General features: G+C 45.8%; 1 protein-coding gene across 1 annotated transcript in view; it reads left to right on the top strand.

Annotated features, from left to right (window-relative positions):
• LOC106611007 (fibulin-7) overlaps positions 1-18,552 on the top strand; it is a 32,354-nt gene extending 13,802 nt beyond the window's left edge. Inside the window, exons 4-8 of the mRNA XM_014210799.2 lie at positions 8,316-8,441; positions 12,078-12,215; positions 14,251-14,388; positions 16,100-16,238; positions 18,025-18,552. Coding sequence (XP_014066274.2) covers positions 8,316-8,441; positions 12,078-12,215; positions 14,251-14,388; positions 16,100-16,238; positions 18,025-18,397 — 914 coding nt within the window. The 3' untranslated portion in view covers positions 18,398-18,552. The remainder of the gene's footprint in view (positions 1-8,315; positions 8,442-12,077; positions 12,216-14,250; positions 14,389-16,099; positions 16,239-18,024) is intronic.
• Positions 18,553-20,029: the final 1,477 nt, after the last annotated feature.

Below are 20,029 nucleotides of genomic sequence, written 5' to 3'. Positions count from 1 at the left end.
TTCCTCTTTAAAATGACTTTAGTTTTACAGCAGCCAGTCACTGTAAATTGTAAAGGTCTCACACGGTTGTTATTTCACTACTGCTGCTGCCATGGCCTCTGTCCTCACAATGCACAGGAATTTACTGGTATTACAGGGCGATAGAGAGCAGAGGGGGACAGAGTGGGAGAGTGGGAGACGGGGAGATGGGGAGAGAGAGATGGATAGATGGAGAAAGGGTGTTAGTAAAGTGTAAGGAGGGAAGTTAACGGAAAAATGTTAACTACATGCTGACGTTATATCAGAGTGCTTTTATGTATCGGGGCTGTGATTTCACAGTATGTGTTTTCACAGTAGAGATACATCCATTCACCTGTTAATTCTTAGCTTTTACTACAGACATCACTGTCACTGTAAACTCCCATCCTGTTCTGCACAATTTGGCCTGTGAAGATTTTAAAACTGTGGTCAGAGCGGCTGCAGTGGCTACACAAACACTCACTGTTGGGTAAATGCAATGTGACTATGCACACTTAACCTGGGTCGTGTTCATTAGGGCATGTTTAGTTTGTTACGCTGTAGAAAGAACACTACTGGACAGAAAGCTGCCATCTGCAACACCGACCCTTTGTTGTTCTAGAATCTACAGTAGTCTCTTCAGACGGAGGGTCCTGTAGACATGTAAAGATTGATGACGGAGGAAGAGAATAAAGAAGAGAAGAGAGAGGGTGAGAGAAAGAGAGGGAGAGGCAGCAGGAGAGAGAGGGGTAGAGAGAGAGGTAGAGGCAGGCAGAGTGAGAGTTAGAGGCAGAGGGGTAGAGAGAGAGAGGGGTAGCGAGTGGGTGAGAAAGAGCGAGAAAGGGAGGAGAGAGAGAGGAGGAGAGAAAGAGAGGGTGAGAGCGAGGGTGAGAGTGAGAGAGAGAGGGAGAAAGAAAGAAAGAAAGAAAGAAAGAAAGAAAGAAAGAAAGAAAGAAAGAAAGAAAGAAAGAAAGAAAGAAAGAAAGAAAGAAAGAAAGAAAGAAAGAAAGAAAGAAAGAAAGAGAGGGTAAGAGAGAGGTATAGAAGGACAGAGTGTCTGGGTCTTTAGCTCTGTGGACTAACTGTATTTTGGACTAGGGAGGGAGAGAGGGAGGTCTTTAGCTCTGTGGACAAACTGTATTTTGGACTAGGGAGGGAGAGAGGGAGGTCTTTAGCTCTGTGGACTAACTGTATTTTGGACTATGTAGGGAAAGAGGGAGGTCTTTAGCTCTGTTGACTAACTGTATTTTGGACTAGGGAGGGAGAGTGGGAGGTCTTTTGCTTCTGAGAGCTTACTGTATTTTGGATTAGGGAGGGAGAGAGGGAGGTCTAGCTCTGTGGACTAACTTTATTTTGGACTAGGGAGGGAGAGAGGGAGGTTTTTAGCTCTGTGGACTAACTCAAATCAAATCAAATGTATTTGTCACATACACATGGTTAGCAGGTGTTAATGCAAGTGTAGCGAAATGCTTGTGCTTCTAGTTCCGACCATGCAGTAATATCTAACAAGTAATATAACCTAACAATTTCACAACTACCTTATACACACAAGTGTAAAGGAATGAATACGAATATGTACATAAAAATATATAAATGAGTGATGGCCGAACGGCATAGGCAAGATGCAGTAGATGGTATAGAGTACAGTATTTACATATGAGATGAGCAATGCAGGGTATGAAAACATTATATGAAGTGACATTGTTTAAAGTGGCTAGTGATACATTACATCAAGATGCAGTAGATGGTATAGCGTACAGTATATACATATGAGATGAGCAATGTAGGGTATGAGAACATTATATAAAGTGGCATTGTTTAAAGTGGCTAGTGATACATTTAATTACATCAGATGGCAAGATGCAGTAGATGGTATAGCGTACAGTATATACATAAGAGATGAGTAATGTAGGGTAAGTAAACATTATATAATGTAAAGTGGCAAGTGATAAATTGATTACATCAATTTTACCATTATTAAAGTGGGTGGAGTTGAGTCAGTATGTTGGCAGCAGCCACTCAATGTTAGTGATGGCTGTTTAACAGTCTGATGGCCTTGCGATAGAAGTCTCTCGGTCCCAGCTTTGATGCACCTGTACTGACCTCGCCTTCTGGATGATAGCGGGGTGAACAGGCAGTGGCTCGGGTGGTTGTTGTCCTTGATGATCTTTTTGGCCTTCCTGTGACATTGGGTGGTGTAGGTGTCCTGGAGGGCAGGTAATTTGCCCCCGGTGATGCGTTGTGCAGACCTCACTACCCTCTGGAGAGCCTTACGGTTATGGGCGGAGCAGCTGCCGTACCAGGCGGCGATACAGCCCGACAGGATGCTCTCGGTTGTGCATCTGTAAAAGTTTGTGAGTGTTTTTGGTGACAAGCCAAAATTCTTCAGCCTCCTGAGGTTGAAGAGGCGCTGCTGCGCCTTCTTCACCACGCTGTCTGTGTGGGTGGACCATTTCAGTTTGTCCGTGATGTGTACGCTGAGGAACTTAAAAATCTCCACCCTCTCCATTACTGTCCCGTCAATGTAGATAGGGGGCTGCTCCCTCTGCTGTTTCCTGAAGTCCACGATCATGTCCTTTGTTTTGTTGACATTGAGTGTGAGGTTATTTTCCTGACACCACACTCCGAGGGCCCTCACCTCCTCCCTGTAGGCCGTCTCATCGTTGTTGGTAATCAAGCCTACCACTGTAGTGTCGTCTGCAAACTTGATGATTGAGTTGGAGGCGTGCATGGCCACGCAGTCATGGGTGAACAGGGAGTACAGTAGAGGGCTGAGAACGCACCCTTGTTGGGACCCAGTGTTGAGGATCAGCGGGGTGGAGATGTTGTTACTTACCCTCACCACCTGGGGGCGGCCCGTCAAGAAGTCCAGGACCCAGTTGCACAGGGCGGGGTCGAGACCCAGGGTCTCGAGCTTAATGACAAGTTTGGAGGGTACTATGGTGTTAAATGCTGAGCTGTAATCGATGAACAGCATTCTTACATAGGTATTCCTCTTGTCCAGATGGGTTAGGGCAGTGTGCAGTGTGATGGTGATTGCGTCGTCTGTGGACCTGTTGTGGCGGTAAGCAAATTGGAGTGGGTCTAGGGTGTCAGGTAGGGTGGAGGTGATATGGTCCTTGACTAGTCTCTCAAAGCACTTCATGATGACAGAAGTGAGTGCTACAGGGCGGTAGTCATCTAGCTCAGTTACCTTAGCTTTCTTGGGAACAGGAAAAATGGTGGCCCTCTTGAAGCATGTGGGGACAGCAGACTGGGATAAGGATTGATTGAATAGGTCTGTAAACACACCAGCCAGCTGGTCTGCGCATGCTCTGAGGACGCGGCCGGGGATGCCATCTGGGCCTGCAGCCTTGCGAGGGTTAACATGTTTAAATGTTTTACTCACGTTGGCTACAGTGAAGGAGAGCCCGCAGGTTTTGGTAGCAGGCCGTGTCAGTGGCACTGTTTTGTCCTCAAAGCGAGCAAAAAAGTTGTTTAGTCTGTCTGGGAGCAAGGCATCGTGATCCGCGACGGGGCTGGTTTTTCTTTTGTAGTCCGTGATTGACGGTAGACCTTGCCACATACCTCTCGTGTCTGAGCCGTTGAATTAAGACTTCACTTTGTCTCTATACTGACGCTTAGCTTGTTTGATTGCCTTGCAGAGGGAATAGCAACACTGTTTGTATTCAGTCATGTTTCCGGTCACCTTGCCCTGATTAAAAGCAGTGGTTCGCGCGTTCAGTTTTGCGCGAATGCTGCCATCAATCCACGGTTTCTGGTTGGGGAATGTTTTAATAGACGCCGTGGGTACAACATCACCGATGCACTTGTTAATGAACTCGCACACCGAATCAGCGTATTCGTCAATGTTGTTGTTTGGCGCAATGCGGAACATATCCCAGTCCACGTGATCGAAGCAATCTTGAAGCGTGGAATCCGATTGGTCGGACCAGCGTTGAACAGACCTGAGGGTGGGAGCTTCCTGTTTTAGTTTCTGTCTATAGGCTGGAAGCAACAAAATGGAGTCGTGGTCAGCTTTTCCGAAGGGAGGGCGGGGGAGGGCCTTATAAGCGTCGCGGAAGTTAGAATAACAATAATCCAGGGTTTTGCTACCCCTGGTAGCACAATCGATATGCTGATAGAATTTGTATTTTGGACTAGGGAGGGAGAGTGGGAGGTCTTTGCTTCTGAGAGCTTACTGTATTTTGGACTCCTCCATGGTGTTAATTTGCCTTCCGCAGGGGCCACCAGACCACAGGACAGGTACAGATGTATAGACCAACTTTACTCCCCAGGATATTTTTCAACACCTCTTCCATACATTTTCCATGTTTCATCTTCCCCTCATATTTTTAAAGTTCGACATTTTCTGTATGTATAGGTCTACCCCCTTTAGAACCCATCCACAGGTTGGGTCTTTTCCTGGTCGTTTCAAACATCTCCTTTACATAGAGACCTGAGCACACCCTGACTGAACCCCTTTACATAGAGACCTGAGAACACCCTGACTGGACTGACTGAACCCCTTTACATAGAGACCTGAGCACACCCTGACTGAACCCCTTTACATAGAGACCTGAGAACACCCTGACTGGACTGACTGAACCCCTTTACATAGAGACCTGAGAACACCCTGACTGGACTGACTGAACCCCTTTACATAGAGACCTGAGAACACCCTGACTGAACTGACTGAATCCCTTTACATAGAGACCTGAGAACACCCTGACTGGACTGACTGAACCCCTTTACATAGAGACCTGAGAACACCCTGACTGGACTGACTGAACCCCTTTACATAGAGACCTGAGAACACTGTGACTGAACTGACTGAACCACTTTACATAGAGACCTGAGAACACCCTGACTGGACTGACTGAACCCCTTTACATAGAGACCTGAGAACACTCTCACTGGACTGACTGAACCCCTTTACATAGAGACCTGAGAACACCCTGACTGGACTGACTGAACCCCTTTACATACAGACCTGAGAACACCCTGACTGAACCCCTTTACATAGAGACCTGAGAACACCCTGACTGGACTGACTGAACCCCTTTACATAGAGACCTGAGAACACCCTGACTGAACTGACTGAACCCCTTTACATAGAGACCTGAGAACACCCTGACTGGACTGACTGAACCCCTTTACATAGAGACCTGAGAACACTCTGACTGAACTGACTGAACCACTTGGGATGTGTCTCAAATGACATCCTATTTAGTGCACTACTTTTGACCAGAGCCCTATACCCTGGTCAAAAGCAGTGCACTATGCAGTGAAAAAGATGCCATTTGTTACACAGCCTTGGAATGTCTGGGCTTCTGCCTGTAGCGATGGCCGGACAGAGATGTGAGCCATCAATAGCATGCTTAACATAGCTGCATGCCATGAGACCATGGGCCGTGGTGCTGTAATGACAGCATGCATGGCCTTAGCCTCTGCTTCCTGGAACCCCAAAACAAAGAGACTGTATGGAGAAACAGAAACACAAGAAGGGGTTATTTTGCAGTAGCCCTGCTGCCAGTCCTGGGTTGTGTCCCAAATTACATCATATTCCCTATGTAGTGCACTACTTATGGGCCCTAGTCAAAAGTATTGCACTACTTAGGGAATATGGTGCTATTTAGGATGTAGTGGTTATTATGGTGGAATAGCAGCAGCATGTAGAGGGGAAGGGGAATGTTCCCTGCTCTGGAATGTAGTCTAGTACTGTACAGGTGTTTTCTGAGTCCACTGAGACATTTAATGGTTTCATTCAGGGAGGGATCTGAGCTCCAGACTGAAGAATGAAACTTTTCTTCTGCTCCCCTTGTCTGTTTGTGTGAGGATTAGGAACCCCTTTTAGCTGGCCGGTCGGCCGCCTTCTCCCTTTTAGCTGGCCGGCTGGCCGACTTTTCCCTTTTAGCTGGCCGGCTGGCCGCCTTCTCCCTTTTAGCTGTACGGTCGGCTGCCTTCTCGCTTTTAGCTGGCCAAACGGCCGTCTTCTCCCTTTTAGCCTGGCTTTCAGGGGCTGCTTCAGGTCAGATAAGGTCACCCTGTGTGTTTGTGTTATTCCTCCTTCAGCAGTAGAATAATTTGGCAGACCCCAGTAGTCCTGCTCCAGGCATTCCACCAATCCAGAGAGAGGTGGCGGTGGATACAGGGTGGGGGGTAGAGTAGGGTGTGTGTGTGTATTATTCTTAATTCCCTGATAGAGCCACTACTCTCAAGAGAAAGACAGCTTTCTTCTAACTTTGTCCACTTTGCAATTGAAGAGACATTTTTGTTGTAATGGAATAAGTTTCCAAGCTAGAGGAGTAACCTTTTCTTCATGTTTATAAAACAGTACACATCTCTTCTAGATAGTTTTTCACTTATTATAAGCAATGACATAAACAGAGTCAGTGGAAGGCACATGTCTCTTAAAATTATAGAGTTAAAACCATTAAAACCATAATGTAAATAAAACCATTCCAACCGTCTTTGGAGAGCTTTATTCATCATGCTCACATAATCACCATCATCCCTGCAAGTCCATTTAGCTCAAACCATACCCCTTCTTTGTACAGTATGAATCAGGAGTGAAGCATTTCATCTCTTATTTAAAGCCCTTTAAACCGAGAGGCTGGAGACTTGAAGGGAAGTATTGACGGGGAAAGTAATGAATTGTCCTCAGTCCGTAAATGATGGTGCCAGGTTTGTCTGGTCTGATTCTGCTGTATAAGGTATCACCCCTCCCCTGAACAGAGAGCAGACATACAGTTGAAGTCGGAAGTTTACATACACCTTAACCAAATACATTTAAACTCAGTTTTTCACAATTCCTGAAATTTAGTCCTAGTCAAAATTCACTGTTTCAGGTCAGTTAGGATCACCCCTTAATGTTAAGAATATGAAATGTCAGAATAATAGTAGAGAGAATTATTTATTTCAGCTTGTATTTCTTTCATGATATTCCCAGTGGGCCAGAAGTTTACATACACTCAGTTAGTATTTGGTAGCATTGCCTTTAAATTGTTTAACTTGGGTCAAACGTTTCGGGTAGCCTTCCACAAGCTTCCCACAATAAGTTGGGTGAATTTTGGCCCATTCCTCCTGACAGAGCTGGTGTAACTGAGTCAGGTTTGAAGGCCTCCTTGCTTGAAAGGTCAGGGCTTTGTGATGGCCACTCCATTACCTTGACTTTGTTGTCCTTAAGCCATTTTGCCACAAGTTTGGAAGTACGCTTGGGGTCATTGTCCATTTGGAAGACCCATTTGCGACCAAGTTTTAACTTCCTGAATGATGTCTTGAGATGTTGCTTCAATATATCCACATAATCTTCCTCCTCATGATGCCATCTATTTTGTGAAGTGCACCAGTACCTCCAGCAGCAAAGCACCCCCAGAAACATAATGCTGCCACCCCCAAGCTTCACGGTTGGGATGGTGTTCTTCGGCTTGCAAGCATCCCCCTTTTTCCTCCAAACATAATGATGGTCATTATGACCAAACAGCTCTATTTTTGTTTCATCAGACCAGAGGACATTTCTCCAAAAAGTATGATCTTTGTCCCCATGTGCAGTTGCAAACCGTAGTCTGGCTTTATTATGGCGGTTTTGGAGCAGTGGCTTCTTCCTTGCTGAGCGGCCTTTCAGGTTATGTCGATATAGGACTCGTTTTACTGTGGATATAGGTACTTTTGTACCTGTTTCCTCCAGCATCTTCACAAGGCCCTTTGCTGTTGTTCTGGGATTGATTTGCACTTTTGGCAGCAAAGTACGTTCATCTCTAGGAGACGGAATGAGTCTCCTTCCTGAGCAGTATGACGGCTGTGTGGTTCCATGGCGTTTATACTTACGTACTATTGTTTGTACAGATGAACGTGGTACCTTCAGGTGTTTGGAAATTGCTCCCAAGGATGAACCAGGCTTGTGGATGTCTAAAAAAAATTCTGAGGTCTTCTGACCCACTGGAATTGTGATACAGTGAATTATAAGTGAAATAATGTCTGTAAATAATAGTTGGGAAAATTACTTGTGTCATGCATAAAGTAGATGTCCTAACCGACTTGCCAAAACTATAGTTTGTTAACAAGAAATTTGTGGAATGGTTGAAAAACAAGTTTTAATGACTCCAATCTAAGTGTATGTAAACTTCCGACTTCACCTGTACAGCTCAGAGATGGGTCTAAGACAAACAGAGAACTGACAGTGGGACAAAGTATGTATTTTCAACAGTTTCAACCACAGAGTTAAATAGAACACTAGAATGGATATTGGGATTCAACATGCCAGGAAATGTGACTGCAGGGCGGCCATCTTGTTCAGGGACATCTTTCATTCTTTCAGCTCTCCCTTTTGTCCATAGATGTGAGTGAGTGCTCCAGTAACCCATGCCAGAACGGAGGGACATGTGTAGAGGGAGTAAACCAGTACAGGTGCACCTGTTCACAGAGCTGGAATGGATCCAACTGTCAGCACCAGACACAGACAGGTCAGCAGTACCAAACATCATATACCTGAGACCCTACCAGAACTGCATGACATTGCTATTCGTTACTATCTCACGTATTATGTTTTGTTGCATATACTGTATTAGTGGATATCTATTGTTAGTCTGTTTTGTGTTAGTCTGTGTTGTGTTGTTAGTCTGTGTTGTGTTGATAGTCTGTGTTGCGTTGTTAGTCTATGTTGCATTGGTAGTCTATGTTTACGCAAGATGGCACCAATAGACATGGCAGCTTCGCTTCTAATCCTTAGGAAACTGTGCAGTATTTAGTTTTTTTAATGTATTATTTCTTACATTGTTAGATCAGAAAACCTTAAGTGTTATTAAATAGAGCTGGGAAGAACTATTGGATATCAGAGAGATGTCAACTTACCAGCACAACCAGCAGTAAGACCAGGAATACGACTTTCCCAAAGAAGATCCTTTGTCTGCACCTCCCAGGGCATTTGATTTGATTCCAGAGGCCAATCCACCGCTTCCAAATATATTACTCGCAAATGTCCAGTCCCTAGTTAACAAAGTCGACAAAATCAAGGCTAGAGTTGCTTTCCAAAGAGATATCCGGGATTGTAACATACTCTGTTTCACCGAGACATGGCTAGCTGGGGACATGCTGTTGAAGTCCGTACAGCCAACGGGATTTTCAGTGCATCGTGCCGACATGAACAAACATCTCTCCAGTAAGAAGAAGGGCGGGGTTGTATGTTTCATGATTAACGACTCATGGCGTAATTGTAACAACATACAAGAACTCAAGTCCTTTTGTTCACCTTGACCTAGAATTCCTCACAATCAAATGTTGACCGTATTATCTCCCAAGAGAACTCTCCACAGTTATCGTCACAGCCGTGTATATCCCCCTCGCAAGCGGATACCAAGATGGCCATCAAGGAACATCACTGGACTTTATCCAAACTGGAAACCATATATCCTGAGGCTGCATTTATTGTAGCTGGGGATTTTAACAAGGCTAATTTGAGAACAAGGCTGCCTACATTCTAGCAGCATACCTGATTTCAGTACATGAGCGAGTAACACGCTCAACCATTGCTACTCTAACTTCCGCGATGCATACAAGGCCCTTCCCCACCCTCCCTTTGGCAAATCTGACTATGACTCCATCTTGTTGCTCTCCTCCTATAGGCAGAAAGTAAAACAGAAAGCGCCTGTGCTTAGGTTATCCAACGCCTGTCTGACCAATCGGATTCCACGCTTCAAGATTGCTTCGATCACGTGGACTGGGATATGTTCCAGGTAGCCTCAGAGAATAACATTGATGTTTATGCTGACTCGGTGAGCGAGTTTATAAGGAAGTGTATAGGAAATGTTGTACCCACTGTGACTGTTAAAACCTTCCCTAACCAGAAACCATGAATTGATGGCAGCATTTGTCAGTGGGCAAACACAAAATCAGCAGGGGATCAAATACTCCCCCCCCCCCCACTGTAACAACTCAAACACAAGACATATGGGGCAGGGTCTACAGACAATCACGGATTACAAAAAGAAAACCAACCCCGTCACGGACATTGACATCTTGCTTCCAGACAAATTAAACAACTTCTTTGAGGACAATACAGTGACACCGACGTGGTCCGCTACCAAAGACTGTGGGCTCTGCTTCTCCGTGGCCGACGTGAGTAAAACATTTAAACGTGTTAACCCTCGCAAGGCTGCCGGCCTAGACAGCATCCCTAGCTGCCTCCTCAGAGCATATTCAATCAATTCCAATCCCAGTCTGCTCTCCCCACATGCTTCAAGATGGCCACCATTGTTCCTGTTCCCAAGAAAGCCAAGGTCGCTGAACTAAATGACTATCGCCCTGAAGCACTCACTTCTGTCATCATAAAGTGCTTTGAGAGACTAGTCAAGGATCATATCACATCCACCCTACCTGTCACCCTAGACCCACTCCAATTTGCTTACCGCCCCAATAGGTCCACAGACGATGCAATCGCCATCACACTGCACACTGCCCTATCCCATCTGAACAAGAGGAATACCTATGTAAGAATGCTGTTCATTGACTACAGCTCAGCATTCAAAACCATAGTACCCTCCAAACTCATTATTAAGCTCGAGACCCTGGGTCTCGATCCTGGGTCTCGATCGCGCCCTGTGCAACTGGGTCCTGGACTTCCTGACTGGCCGCCCCCAGGGGTGAAGGTAGGAAACAACATCCCCATTCCGCTGACCCTCAACACTGGGGCCCCACATGGGTGCGTTCTCAGCCCCCTCCTGTACTCCCTGTTCACCCATGACTGCGTGGCCATGCACACCTCCAACTCAAACATCAAGTTTGCTGATGACACAACAGTGGTAGGCTTGATTACCACAATGACGAGAAAGCCTACAGGGAGGAGGTGAGGGCTCTCGGAGTGTGGTGTCAGGAAAATAACCTCTCACTCAATGTCAGCAAAAGAAAAGAGATGATCGTGGACTTCAGGAAACAGCAAAGAGAGCACCCCCCCTATTCACATCGACGGGACAGCATGTGGAGAAGGTTGAACGTTTTAAGTTCCTCGGTGTACATATCACCGACAAATTGAAATGGTCCTCGCACACAAACAGTGTGGTGAAGAAGGCGCAACAGTGCTTCTTCAACCTCAGGAGGCTGAACAAATTTGGCTTGTCACCGAAAAACCTCACTAACTTTTACAGGTGCACAATCGAGAGCATCCTGTCGGGCTGGTACAGCAACTGCGCCGCCCACAACCGCAGGGCTCTCCAGAGGGTGGTGCGGTCTGCACAACGCATCACGGGGGCAAACTACCTGCCCTCCAGGACACCTACAACACCCGATGTCACAGGAAGGCAAAAAAGATCATCAAGGACAATAACCACCCGAGCCACTATCTGTTCACCACGCTTCCATCCAGAAGGCGAGGTCAGTACAGGTGCATCAAAGCTGGGACAGAGAGATTGAAAAATAGCTTCCGTCTCAAGACCATCAGATTGTTAAACAGCCATCACTAGCACAGAGAGGCGGCTGCCTACCTACCGACTTGATATCATTGGCCACTTTAATAAATGGAACACTAATCAATTTAATAATGCCACTTTAAGAATACTGTATACTGTATCCTTCACTATCTATTACATCTTAGCTGCTCTGCCACTGTTACTGTCATTTCGCTACACTTGCAATAACATCTGCTAACCATGTGTATGTGACCAATAATATTTGATTTGATGTTGTGTTGATAGTCTGTGTTGTGTTGTTAGTCTGTGTTGTGTTGTCTACTTTGTGTTGTTAGTCTGTGTTGTGTTAGTCAGTGTTGTGTTAGTCTGTGTTGCGTTGTTTTGTCTGTGTTGTGTTGTAAGTCTGGTGTGTTGTTAGTCTGTGTGGCGTTGATGGTCTGTGTTGCGTTGTTGGTCTGTGTTGTGTTGTTGGTCTGTGTTGTGTTGGTCTGTGTTGTTAGTCTGTGTTGTGTTTATACGTCTATGTCCTTGTCTGTGTTGTTTGTCCATGTAATGTAATGTACAGTATGTCTGCATGGTTGTGTTGTGCTTGTGCTTTATGTGCGTGTTTGTGTTGTCCAGTGGTGCACAGGCCCTCGAGGCCCTCTCCGGGCCACCGGGTGAAGTTTAAGCTCTTCCCTCTCCCTCTCTCGTGTTCAGCGCCGCCCGAGTGGAGCGTCATGAACGACCCGGCGTTCAGCAGACGTCCCCGCTGTGCCAAAGTGGACGGCGCCCAACACTGCAGCTGCGACGCTGGCTTTCACATGAGTGGGACATCTGACAACAGTATCTGCCAGGGTGAGATATGAGATGTTTTAGTGTTGGATGAAGTGAGTTCCCACCTTACCCAGGATACTTTGTGAGCCTGTTTGGTTATAGTGTGTGTAGCGTTCAGTCTGGTTCAGCCAAGCTAAGCGTTCAGTCTGGTTTAACCACGCTAAGCATTCAGTCTGGTTTAACTACGCTAAGCATTCAGTCTGGTTTAACTACGCTAAGCGTTCAGTCTGGTTTAACCACGCTAAGCGTTCAGTCTTGTTTAACCACGCTAAGCGTTCAGTCTGGTTTAACTACGCTAAGCATTCAGTCTGGTTTAACCACGCTAAGCGTTCAGTCTGGTTTAACCACGCTAAGCGTTCAGTCTGGTTTAACCACGCTAAGCATTCAGTCTGGTTTAACCACGCTAAGCGTTCAGTCTGGTTTAACCAAACTAAGCGTTCAGTCAGGTTTAACTACGCTAAGATTTCAGTCTGGTTTAACCACGCTAAGCGTTTAGTCTGGCTTAACCACGCTAAAAGTTCAGTCTGGTTTAACCACGCTGAGCTTTCAGTCTGGTTTAACCACGCTAAGCGTTCAGTCTGGTTTAACCAAGCTAAGCATTCAGTCTGGTTTAACCACGCTAAGCGTTCAGTCTGGTTTAACCAAACTAAGCGTTCAGTCAGGTTTAACTACGCTAAGATTTCAGTCTGGTTTAACCACGCTAAGCGTTTAGTCTGACTTAACCACGCTAAAAGTTCAGTCTGGTTTAACCACGCTGAGCTTTCAGTCTGGTTTAACCACGCTAAGCGTTCAGTCTGGTTTAACCAAGCTAAGCATTCAGTCTGGTTTAACCACGCTAAGCGTTCAGTCTGGTTTAACCAAGCTAAGCATTCAGTCTGGTTTAACCACGCTAAGCCAAGGTTGAAAGGGCCTGTGGAGCTCCGATAACAAAACTGACTGTATAAAATAAATAATTAAAATACTGATCTATATTGTATGCTCAAAAAAGTGGGAAATTATATTATTTTACACTTATACTATTGCTCAGAGAAATATATTTTATTTAACAAGTAATACTTTTTTTCTCCTCAAAAAAGCAGGGGTCAAAACTATTTGACACCCCTCTTTTCAATACCTTTCATAAACCTGGAGATTTTTCAGCAAGACAATAACCCCAAGCACACATCAAAATCCACAAAGAAATTGTTAATTGGCCACGAAATCAAAATTTTGCTGTGTCCATGTCAGTCTCCGGAATTGAAACCTATGGAAAAACTGTGGTTTGAATTGAAGAGGGCAGTCCATAAGCATAGGCGAAGGATATCAAGGATCTGGAAGGATTCTGTATGAAGGAATGGGCTAAGATCCCTCCCAATGTGTTCTCTAACTCACAAAATATATTAGAAAAAGGTGAGGTATTGAAAGGTAAAAAATAAAAAGGGAAATAAATTCGTACTTTTTTTTCTGAAGCAATTGTATTAGTATAAAATAATAGAATTTAAAAAGAAATAGAGAACACAATATAGCCCAGTATTTGAATTATTTATTTTATAGTCATGTTTGCTCATCTTTATCAAGGGTGTCAATAATTTCGTGCTCCACTTTGGTGTCCACTTGCCAAAATGTGTCCATATCGATTAGCTGTGTATCTAGGGCCTTTGATAGAACTAACCAGCCTACATAATGATGCAAAGCATCCGTTTCATATGAGTGGTACCTCAGAAAACTCTGCCAGGGTAAGACTGGCCTTATACAGAAACAACCCCTAGCACCTACCCACTAAACACTAGTTGGGATTGGATAGATTAGATGACTCTCAATTAGGCATTCAACAACTCTTACCATCCCTCCTTACCCCCTCCTGGACAGCCAGACAGAACAGATGCCCTTTACCCCAAATCCTTCTAGCTACTGTATCTCTCTATCGCGCTCTAACCTTTTAATTATATGATTCTAGTGGGTGTACCCTCCTCTCTTTTCTCTCTCTTTCTCCTCCTTTCCACCCTGTTGTTTGTACCCCGCATGTCTGATCATGTGACTGACGTGCGTGTCTCCCCCCCCCTCTCTCTCCTCCCAGATGTAAATGAGTGTGAGGTGTACCGGCTGGACCAGGGGGGCAAGCTGTGTGTGTACGAGTGTGTCAACATACCAGGCTCCTACCACTGCTCCTGCCCCAGCCACTATAAGCTGCTGCCTGATGGTAGGAGCTGTGAGGGTGAGTGACAGGAGGGGATGGAGGATATGGAGGGTAGGAGGGAGTGTAGGAGGAAGGGTAGGAGGGATTGGGGAGGGTAGGAGAGAGGGTCGGAGGGATTGAGGGAGGGTAGGAGGGATGGTAGGAGGGATGGAGGGAGGGAGGGTAGGTAGGAGGGATGGATGGAGGGAGGGAGGGTAGGTGGGATAGAAGGAGGGTAGGAGAGATGGAGGATAGGGGTGATGTAGGAGTTTTGGAGGGAGGGTAGGGGTGGAAGGGTAGGAGTTGTGGTGGAAAGATTGGAGGGAGGGTAGGAAGGATGGAGGGAGGGCTAGAGGGATGGAGGGAGGGAGGGGGTAGGAGGGATGGAAGGAGGGATGGAAGGAGGGATGGAGGAAGGGAGAGATGGAGGGTGGGTAGGAAGTGGTAGGAGGGATATAAGGACAGATGGAAGGGAGACATGGAGGCGATAGGAAGGGATGGAGTGTAGGAGGGGATAGAGGATAGTAGGGAGGGTAGGGGTGATGGAGAGTAGGGGGGCATGGAGGGTAGAAGGGGATGGAGAGATAGAGGGCGGTAGGGAGGGTAGGGGTGATGGAGGGAGGGTAGGAAGGGATAGAGGACAATGGCCCATTCATTTCCATGGTCTTGATCTTGGAGCTATGCAAGGGGCTTTAGAGCTGGGCTTAGAACTACAACGCTACCGGCAGGGAGCACCACACTGGGGTTGTCTGAAAACATTTCTAGCTGTCAAATCCGTGTGTCTGGAGGATGGAGGAAGCAAGGATTTGACAGCTAGTAATGCTTTCAGACACAGCCTGGGTCCTGGCTAAGGCTCTGTATAATGGGTCTGGTAGGGTTGTGGGACTTACCCTTCTGGAGCTACGGGGATAGCAGTGATTTACATGACTAAACCCATCAGGACACCAATGGAGCTTCAAGTACATAAATAAAGGTGCAATGAGAGAATGGAGATGAGGGAATGGAGAATGGAGATGAGGGAATGTAGATGAGGGAATGGAGGGATGAAGAGAAGAAGGGATAAACAAACATCATGGTTGGTTTAGCTATGGAGTTCTTTGGAAAGGAAGGCCGATCATGGTAGAGGGAGGTATTTCTGTAGAGGTGTCTGTCCTCCAGCCTCTGCCCTGACCCCTGTCTCCTGGCCGTAGTCCTCAATCTAGTTTCTTTTGCCTGCCCCCCCTGTCGTTTCTTACCCTGCTCTACTGCTGGCCAGTGGAACAAATGAGAGAATGGTAGTGGAGGGAGGGAATGAAGGGGTGGAGAGAATAGAGGGATAAACAAACATCATGGTTTAGCTTAGCTATGGGTGAAGGTGTTTTGAAAGAAGGGGAGAAAAAGATAGAGAGCAAGAGAGAAAGACGAGGCAGATGGCTGTATGTATTTATATGGAAGTGTCCCATGTCCCACTCCCTGGCCTGGCCATAGGCTTTACTCCCCAGACCTGTTTCATCTGCCCTGTAAGCTTAAGAAGCTTTACTTTCTCTGCTGGCCAGTGGAACAGATGACCTCACCACTTCACAGCAGAACAGAAGGAATGTCTTGGTCCAGGATGCGAGACAAGCTGTTTGAGAGACTAAACTGAACTACTAATGTCTCACTCTTTATTTTTCTGTTTCATTTATTCTCTCTTCCCCTCTCTCTTCTCTCCCCTACCTCCCATCCACCCTCCCATCCACCCTCCCTCCCTCCCTCTCATGTTGTCCTCCAGATGTGGATGAGTGTCTGACCCAGCAGCACAACTGCAGTAGAGGAACAACATGTATCAACACAGGAGGAGGGTTCCAGTGTGTGAGCCCGGAGTGTCCCCGATCACACAGCAACATCAGCTACGTCAAGACGTCTCCCTTGTAAGTAGTTCAGATAGACACCTGTGTGTGTGTGTGTGTGCGTGCGTGCGTGCGTGCGTGCGTGCGGTTGGTATGTGTCTGTGGGGGTGTGTTACTCAGCTTTCTTCTAATTTTCAATATTAATATTGTCCACTGCGGCCAACTGAAGAAGCGTTTTTTGTTTTGGAAAGGATTAATTTTCTTCAGATATATAAAACGAAACAAGCCTCTCCTACGGAGTTATTGCTATACGTCTTAGGAAAACAAACACAGAAACTCTTGGAGTCATTGAAGGGCAAGTCACTTAAAATGATACAAGAACTCATAGGAATGCTGATAAAACCATACCAGTAGGACAAACAAAGTATGCGAGTAAAAAACTCTCTCAAACAATATTGTCACGACTTCTACCGAAGTCGATGCCTCTCCTTGTTCGGGCGGTGCTCGGCGGTCGACGTCACCGGTCTTCTAGCCATCATTGATCCATTTTTCATTTTCCATTGGTTTTGTCTTGTCTTCCTACACACCTGGTTCCAATCCCATTCATTACATGTTATGTATTTAAGCCTCTGTTTCCCCTCATGTCGTTGTCGGAGATTGTTTTGTTTGTATGCTCGTGTATTATGGATTGGTGCGCGACGGGTTCTTGTACCCACTTTTATTTATTATGTACTTTGGTTTTGGAGTTTTGTTAAATGCTATTAAACTACTCCATTTATACCAAGTTCGATTCTCCTGCGCCTGACTTCCCTGCCACCTACACACACGACATTACAAATATTGTTTCTTCATACAGGATGAATCATGACTGAAACATCTCATCTTTCATTTCAAACATTTTGACCGGGGAGGCTGGAGACTTGACTCAGTACTAAGGGGGAAAGGAATGAATTGTCCTCTGTCTGGAAACGATGGTACCAGGTTGTGTGTGTGTGTGTTTTTGATCATGTGATTGATCTGTCTGCTGTACGCATTTGTCTGTTCATGTCACTAGAGTCCAAAATAAGTGAAAATGACATCTTGATGTTTCCACCTTATTTGAAGCAGTCTCAAACTCTCCAGAATAAATGTAGAATCCCACTAACAGCTGTTCTAGTTCAGGGTTCTGTGTCCTGGCCTCCTGGCTATATGACCACAACCACCATCCTTTCCAAGACGCCTTGGCCTCAGTCTTAGATAGTGTTTGCCAACTCCTCACAAATTGCCTCATTTAAAGGCAATAAAGGTATGAAATGTAGCTCTGTCCACTCCTACTGAACCATCACTGTGCTGAAAGACTGCAGGACTGCCAGTGGAGGAAAGAGTGAAAGAGAGAGAGAGCAAGCGGGAGAGGCAGAGTGAATAAGTACATGGAGACAGAGAAATACTGTTGACAGGGTTTCTCCATTTCACTCTAAAGCACAAGCCTACAGTCTTAGAACAATAGGTGCTATCTAGAACCCAAAAGGGTTCTTTGGCTGTTCCTATAGGATCATCCTTTGAAGAACACTTTTGGGTTCCATGTAGGGTTTCTATATGGAACCCAAAAGTGTTCTACCTAGAACCAAAAAGGATTCTACCTGGAACCAAAAGGGTTCTCCTATGGGGACAGCTGAAGAACCCTTTTGGAAGTCTTTGTTTTAAGAGTGTAGGGAGGGAGGAAAAATGATGTACACTTTCCTCCTTGTTTATTTTCCCACGGAGACTGACTAATGTAACAATACTTTAATCACAATCTTATACTGTGTATGGATCTTTCCACAGTAAACTTACTTAAACTGATGTAATGTTATTTTGGTCTCAACATCTCCTCTCTTCTCCCTCTCAGTCAGTGTGAGAGGAACCCCTGCCCTATGGAGAGTCGTTCCTGTCACCTGGCTCCTAAGACGGTCTCCTTCCACTACCTCTCCCTCCCCTCCAACCTCCAGACCCCGGCTACCCTGTTCCGCATGGCGACCGCAGCCGCCCCCGGCCGCCCCGGCCCCGATAGCCTGCGATTCGGCATTGTCGGGGGCAACAGCCGCGGGATGTTCGTGATGCAAAGGTCGGACCGCCAGACGGGCGAATTGATCCTAGTTCAGAGGTTAAGAGGGCCACAGGATATCAGCGTTGATGTGGACATGTCAGAGTATAGTGATCGCACCTTCCAGGCTAAGCATGTGGCGAAAGTGCATGTTCTGGTATCAGCGTATAACTTCTGAGGAGGATGGATGGACAGAGGAACGAGTGAAAGGGACAGAGGGAGGGAGAAGAGGAACGAGTGAGAGGGAGAAGGACGGAGAAAGGGAGAAGAACGGAGAAAGGGAGGAGGAGAGAGGGAGGAGGAGAGAGGGAGAAGGACAGAGAGAGGGAGGAGGGCAGAGAGAGGATGAGATAGGGAGAAGGACGGAGAGAGGGAGAAGGACGGAGAGAGGGAGAAGGACGGAGAGAGGGAGAAGGACGGCGAGAGGGAGAAGGACGGAGAGAGGGAGGAGGACAGAGAGAGGGAGAAAAACGGAGAGAGGGAGAAGGATGGAGAGAGGGAGGAGGACAGAGAGAGGGAGGAGAACAGAGAGAGAAGGGAGGAGAGAATGAGAAGGGAGGAGAAGGGAGGAGGACGGAGAGAGGGAGAAGGACGGAGAGAGGGAGGACGACGGAGAGGGAGAGGTTGGAAGGAAACGACGGAGAAGTTGGAACGGAACGACAGAGCGGGAGAAGGACAGAATGGTTTGGACTGACGTTGATTATGAAGTATATGAGTGAGGATGGAATTGAAATTAATGAATGGTGTATTGAGTGAGTTAATTACTGAATATGAGTGAGTGGGTGAGTAAACATTTGTAAAGCAAACTAACAGAGTGGTAATGAATGGTAATATTATGCTGTTGTTTTTACTTTCTTCTCTTTGATTGGCTCAGGAGTTGAGCCCTGAGGTTGTCATGGTGACCGTAGGCTCTGCTCGTATATATGCAATGACATTGTGTAGATCAGTTTAAAGGCCTACTCTGTTCCTTTAAAGCTGTTTATCAAAACGGCTGAAAATATCACAGAATGGGCCTTTAAGAGTCATGAACCCCTGAATGCGTCCAAAGTGGCACCCTATTCACTATTAAATAAATAACTTTTTAGTGCACTATGTAGGGAATGGGGTGCCATTTGGGACGTAGACCCTTTAAAACATGAAGCACTCACATGGCCCTGATTTATCAGAATATGTTTTGTTTATTTTGTTTTGTTTATTTTGACATAGTCAGTGATTCAATGCAGTGTGATTTGACCTTATATCAGGTACAGCTGTTTTTACTGGCTTGCTTCGTGATTTTGGACCAAAACTCGAAGAACAACTTAAGGCGGTTTGGATTTAGTTTTTAACATTAGCGTTGTACTTGGACATATTTCTAGTATCATATTGGGCTATTTAGATATGATGTAACTATTACAGGGTAACTACAGTGATTTGGCAGCCTTGCCAATGCAGTGTACAATATCATCTGATGTTTTAAGGAGTCTTTATTATCGCACATAACTATTTCTCCTGAAATAAAGACCGTCCTTCACTACTACTTTGACCTAATTTACACCCAACAAATCAGTTAGTTTGACCTGATTTACACCCTATGTCCCTATCCCACAACACATCAGTTAGTTTGACATGATTTACACCCCTTATCCCTATCTAAAACAAATCAGTTAGTTTGACCTGATTTACACCCCATGTCCCTATCCCACAACAAATCAGTGAGGAAGGTCAAGTGAGAATTGAGAAAGAAGAATTGATCATAAAAAAAGCATGTTTATCAAGAAAGTCCTTTGAAATCACAAACCAGAATGGAGGTCAAAGCCTGCACATACTG

This window comes from Salmo salar, chromosome ssa01, assembly GCF_905237065.1.
Source record: "Salmo salar chromosome ssa01, Ssal_v3.1, whole genome shotgun sequence".
NCBI lineage: Eukaryota > Metazoa > Chordata > Actinopteri > Salmoniformes > Salmonidae > Salmo > Salmo salar.
The sequence above is the reverse complement of the archived record's forward strand: the minus strand, read 5'-3'. Positions and strand labels throughout refer to the sequence as shown.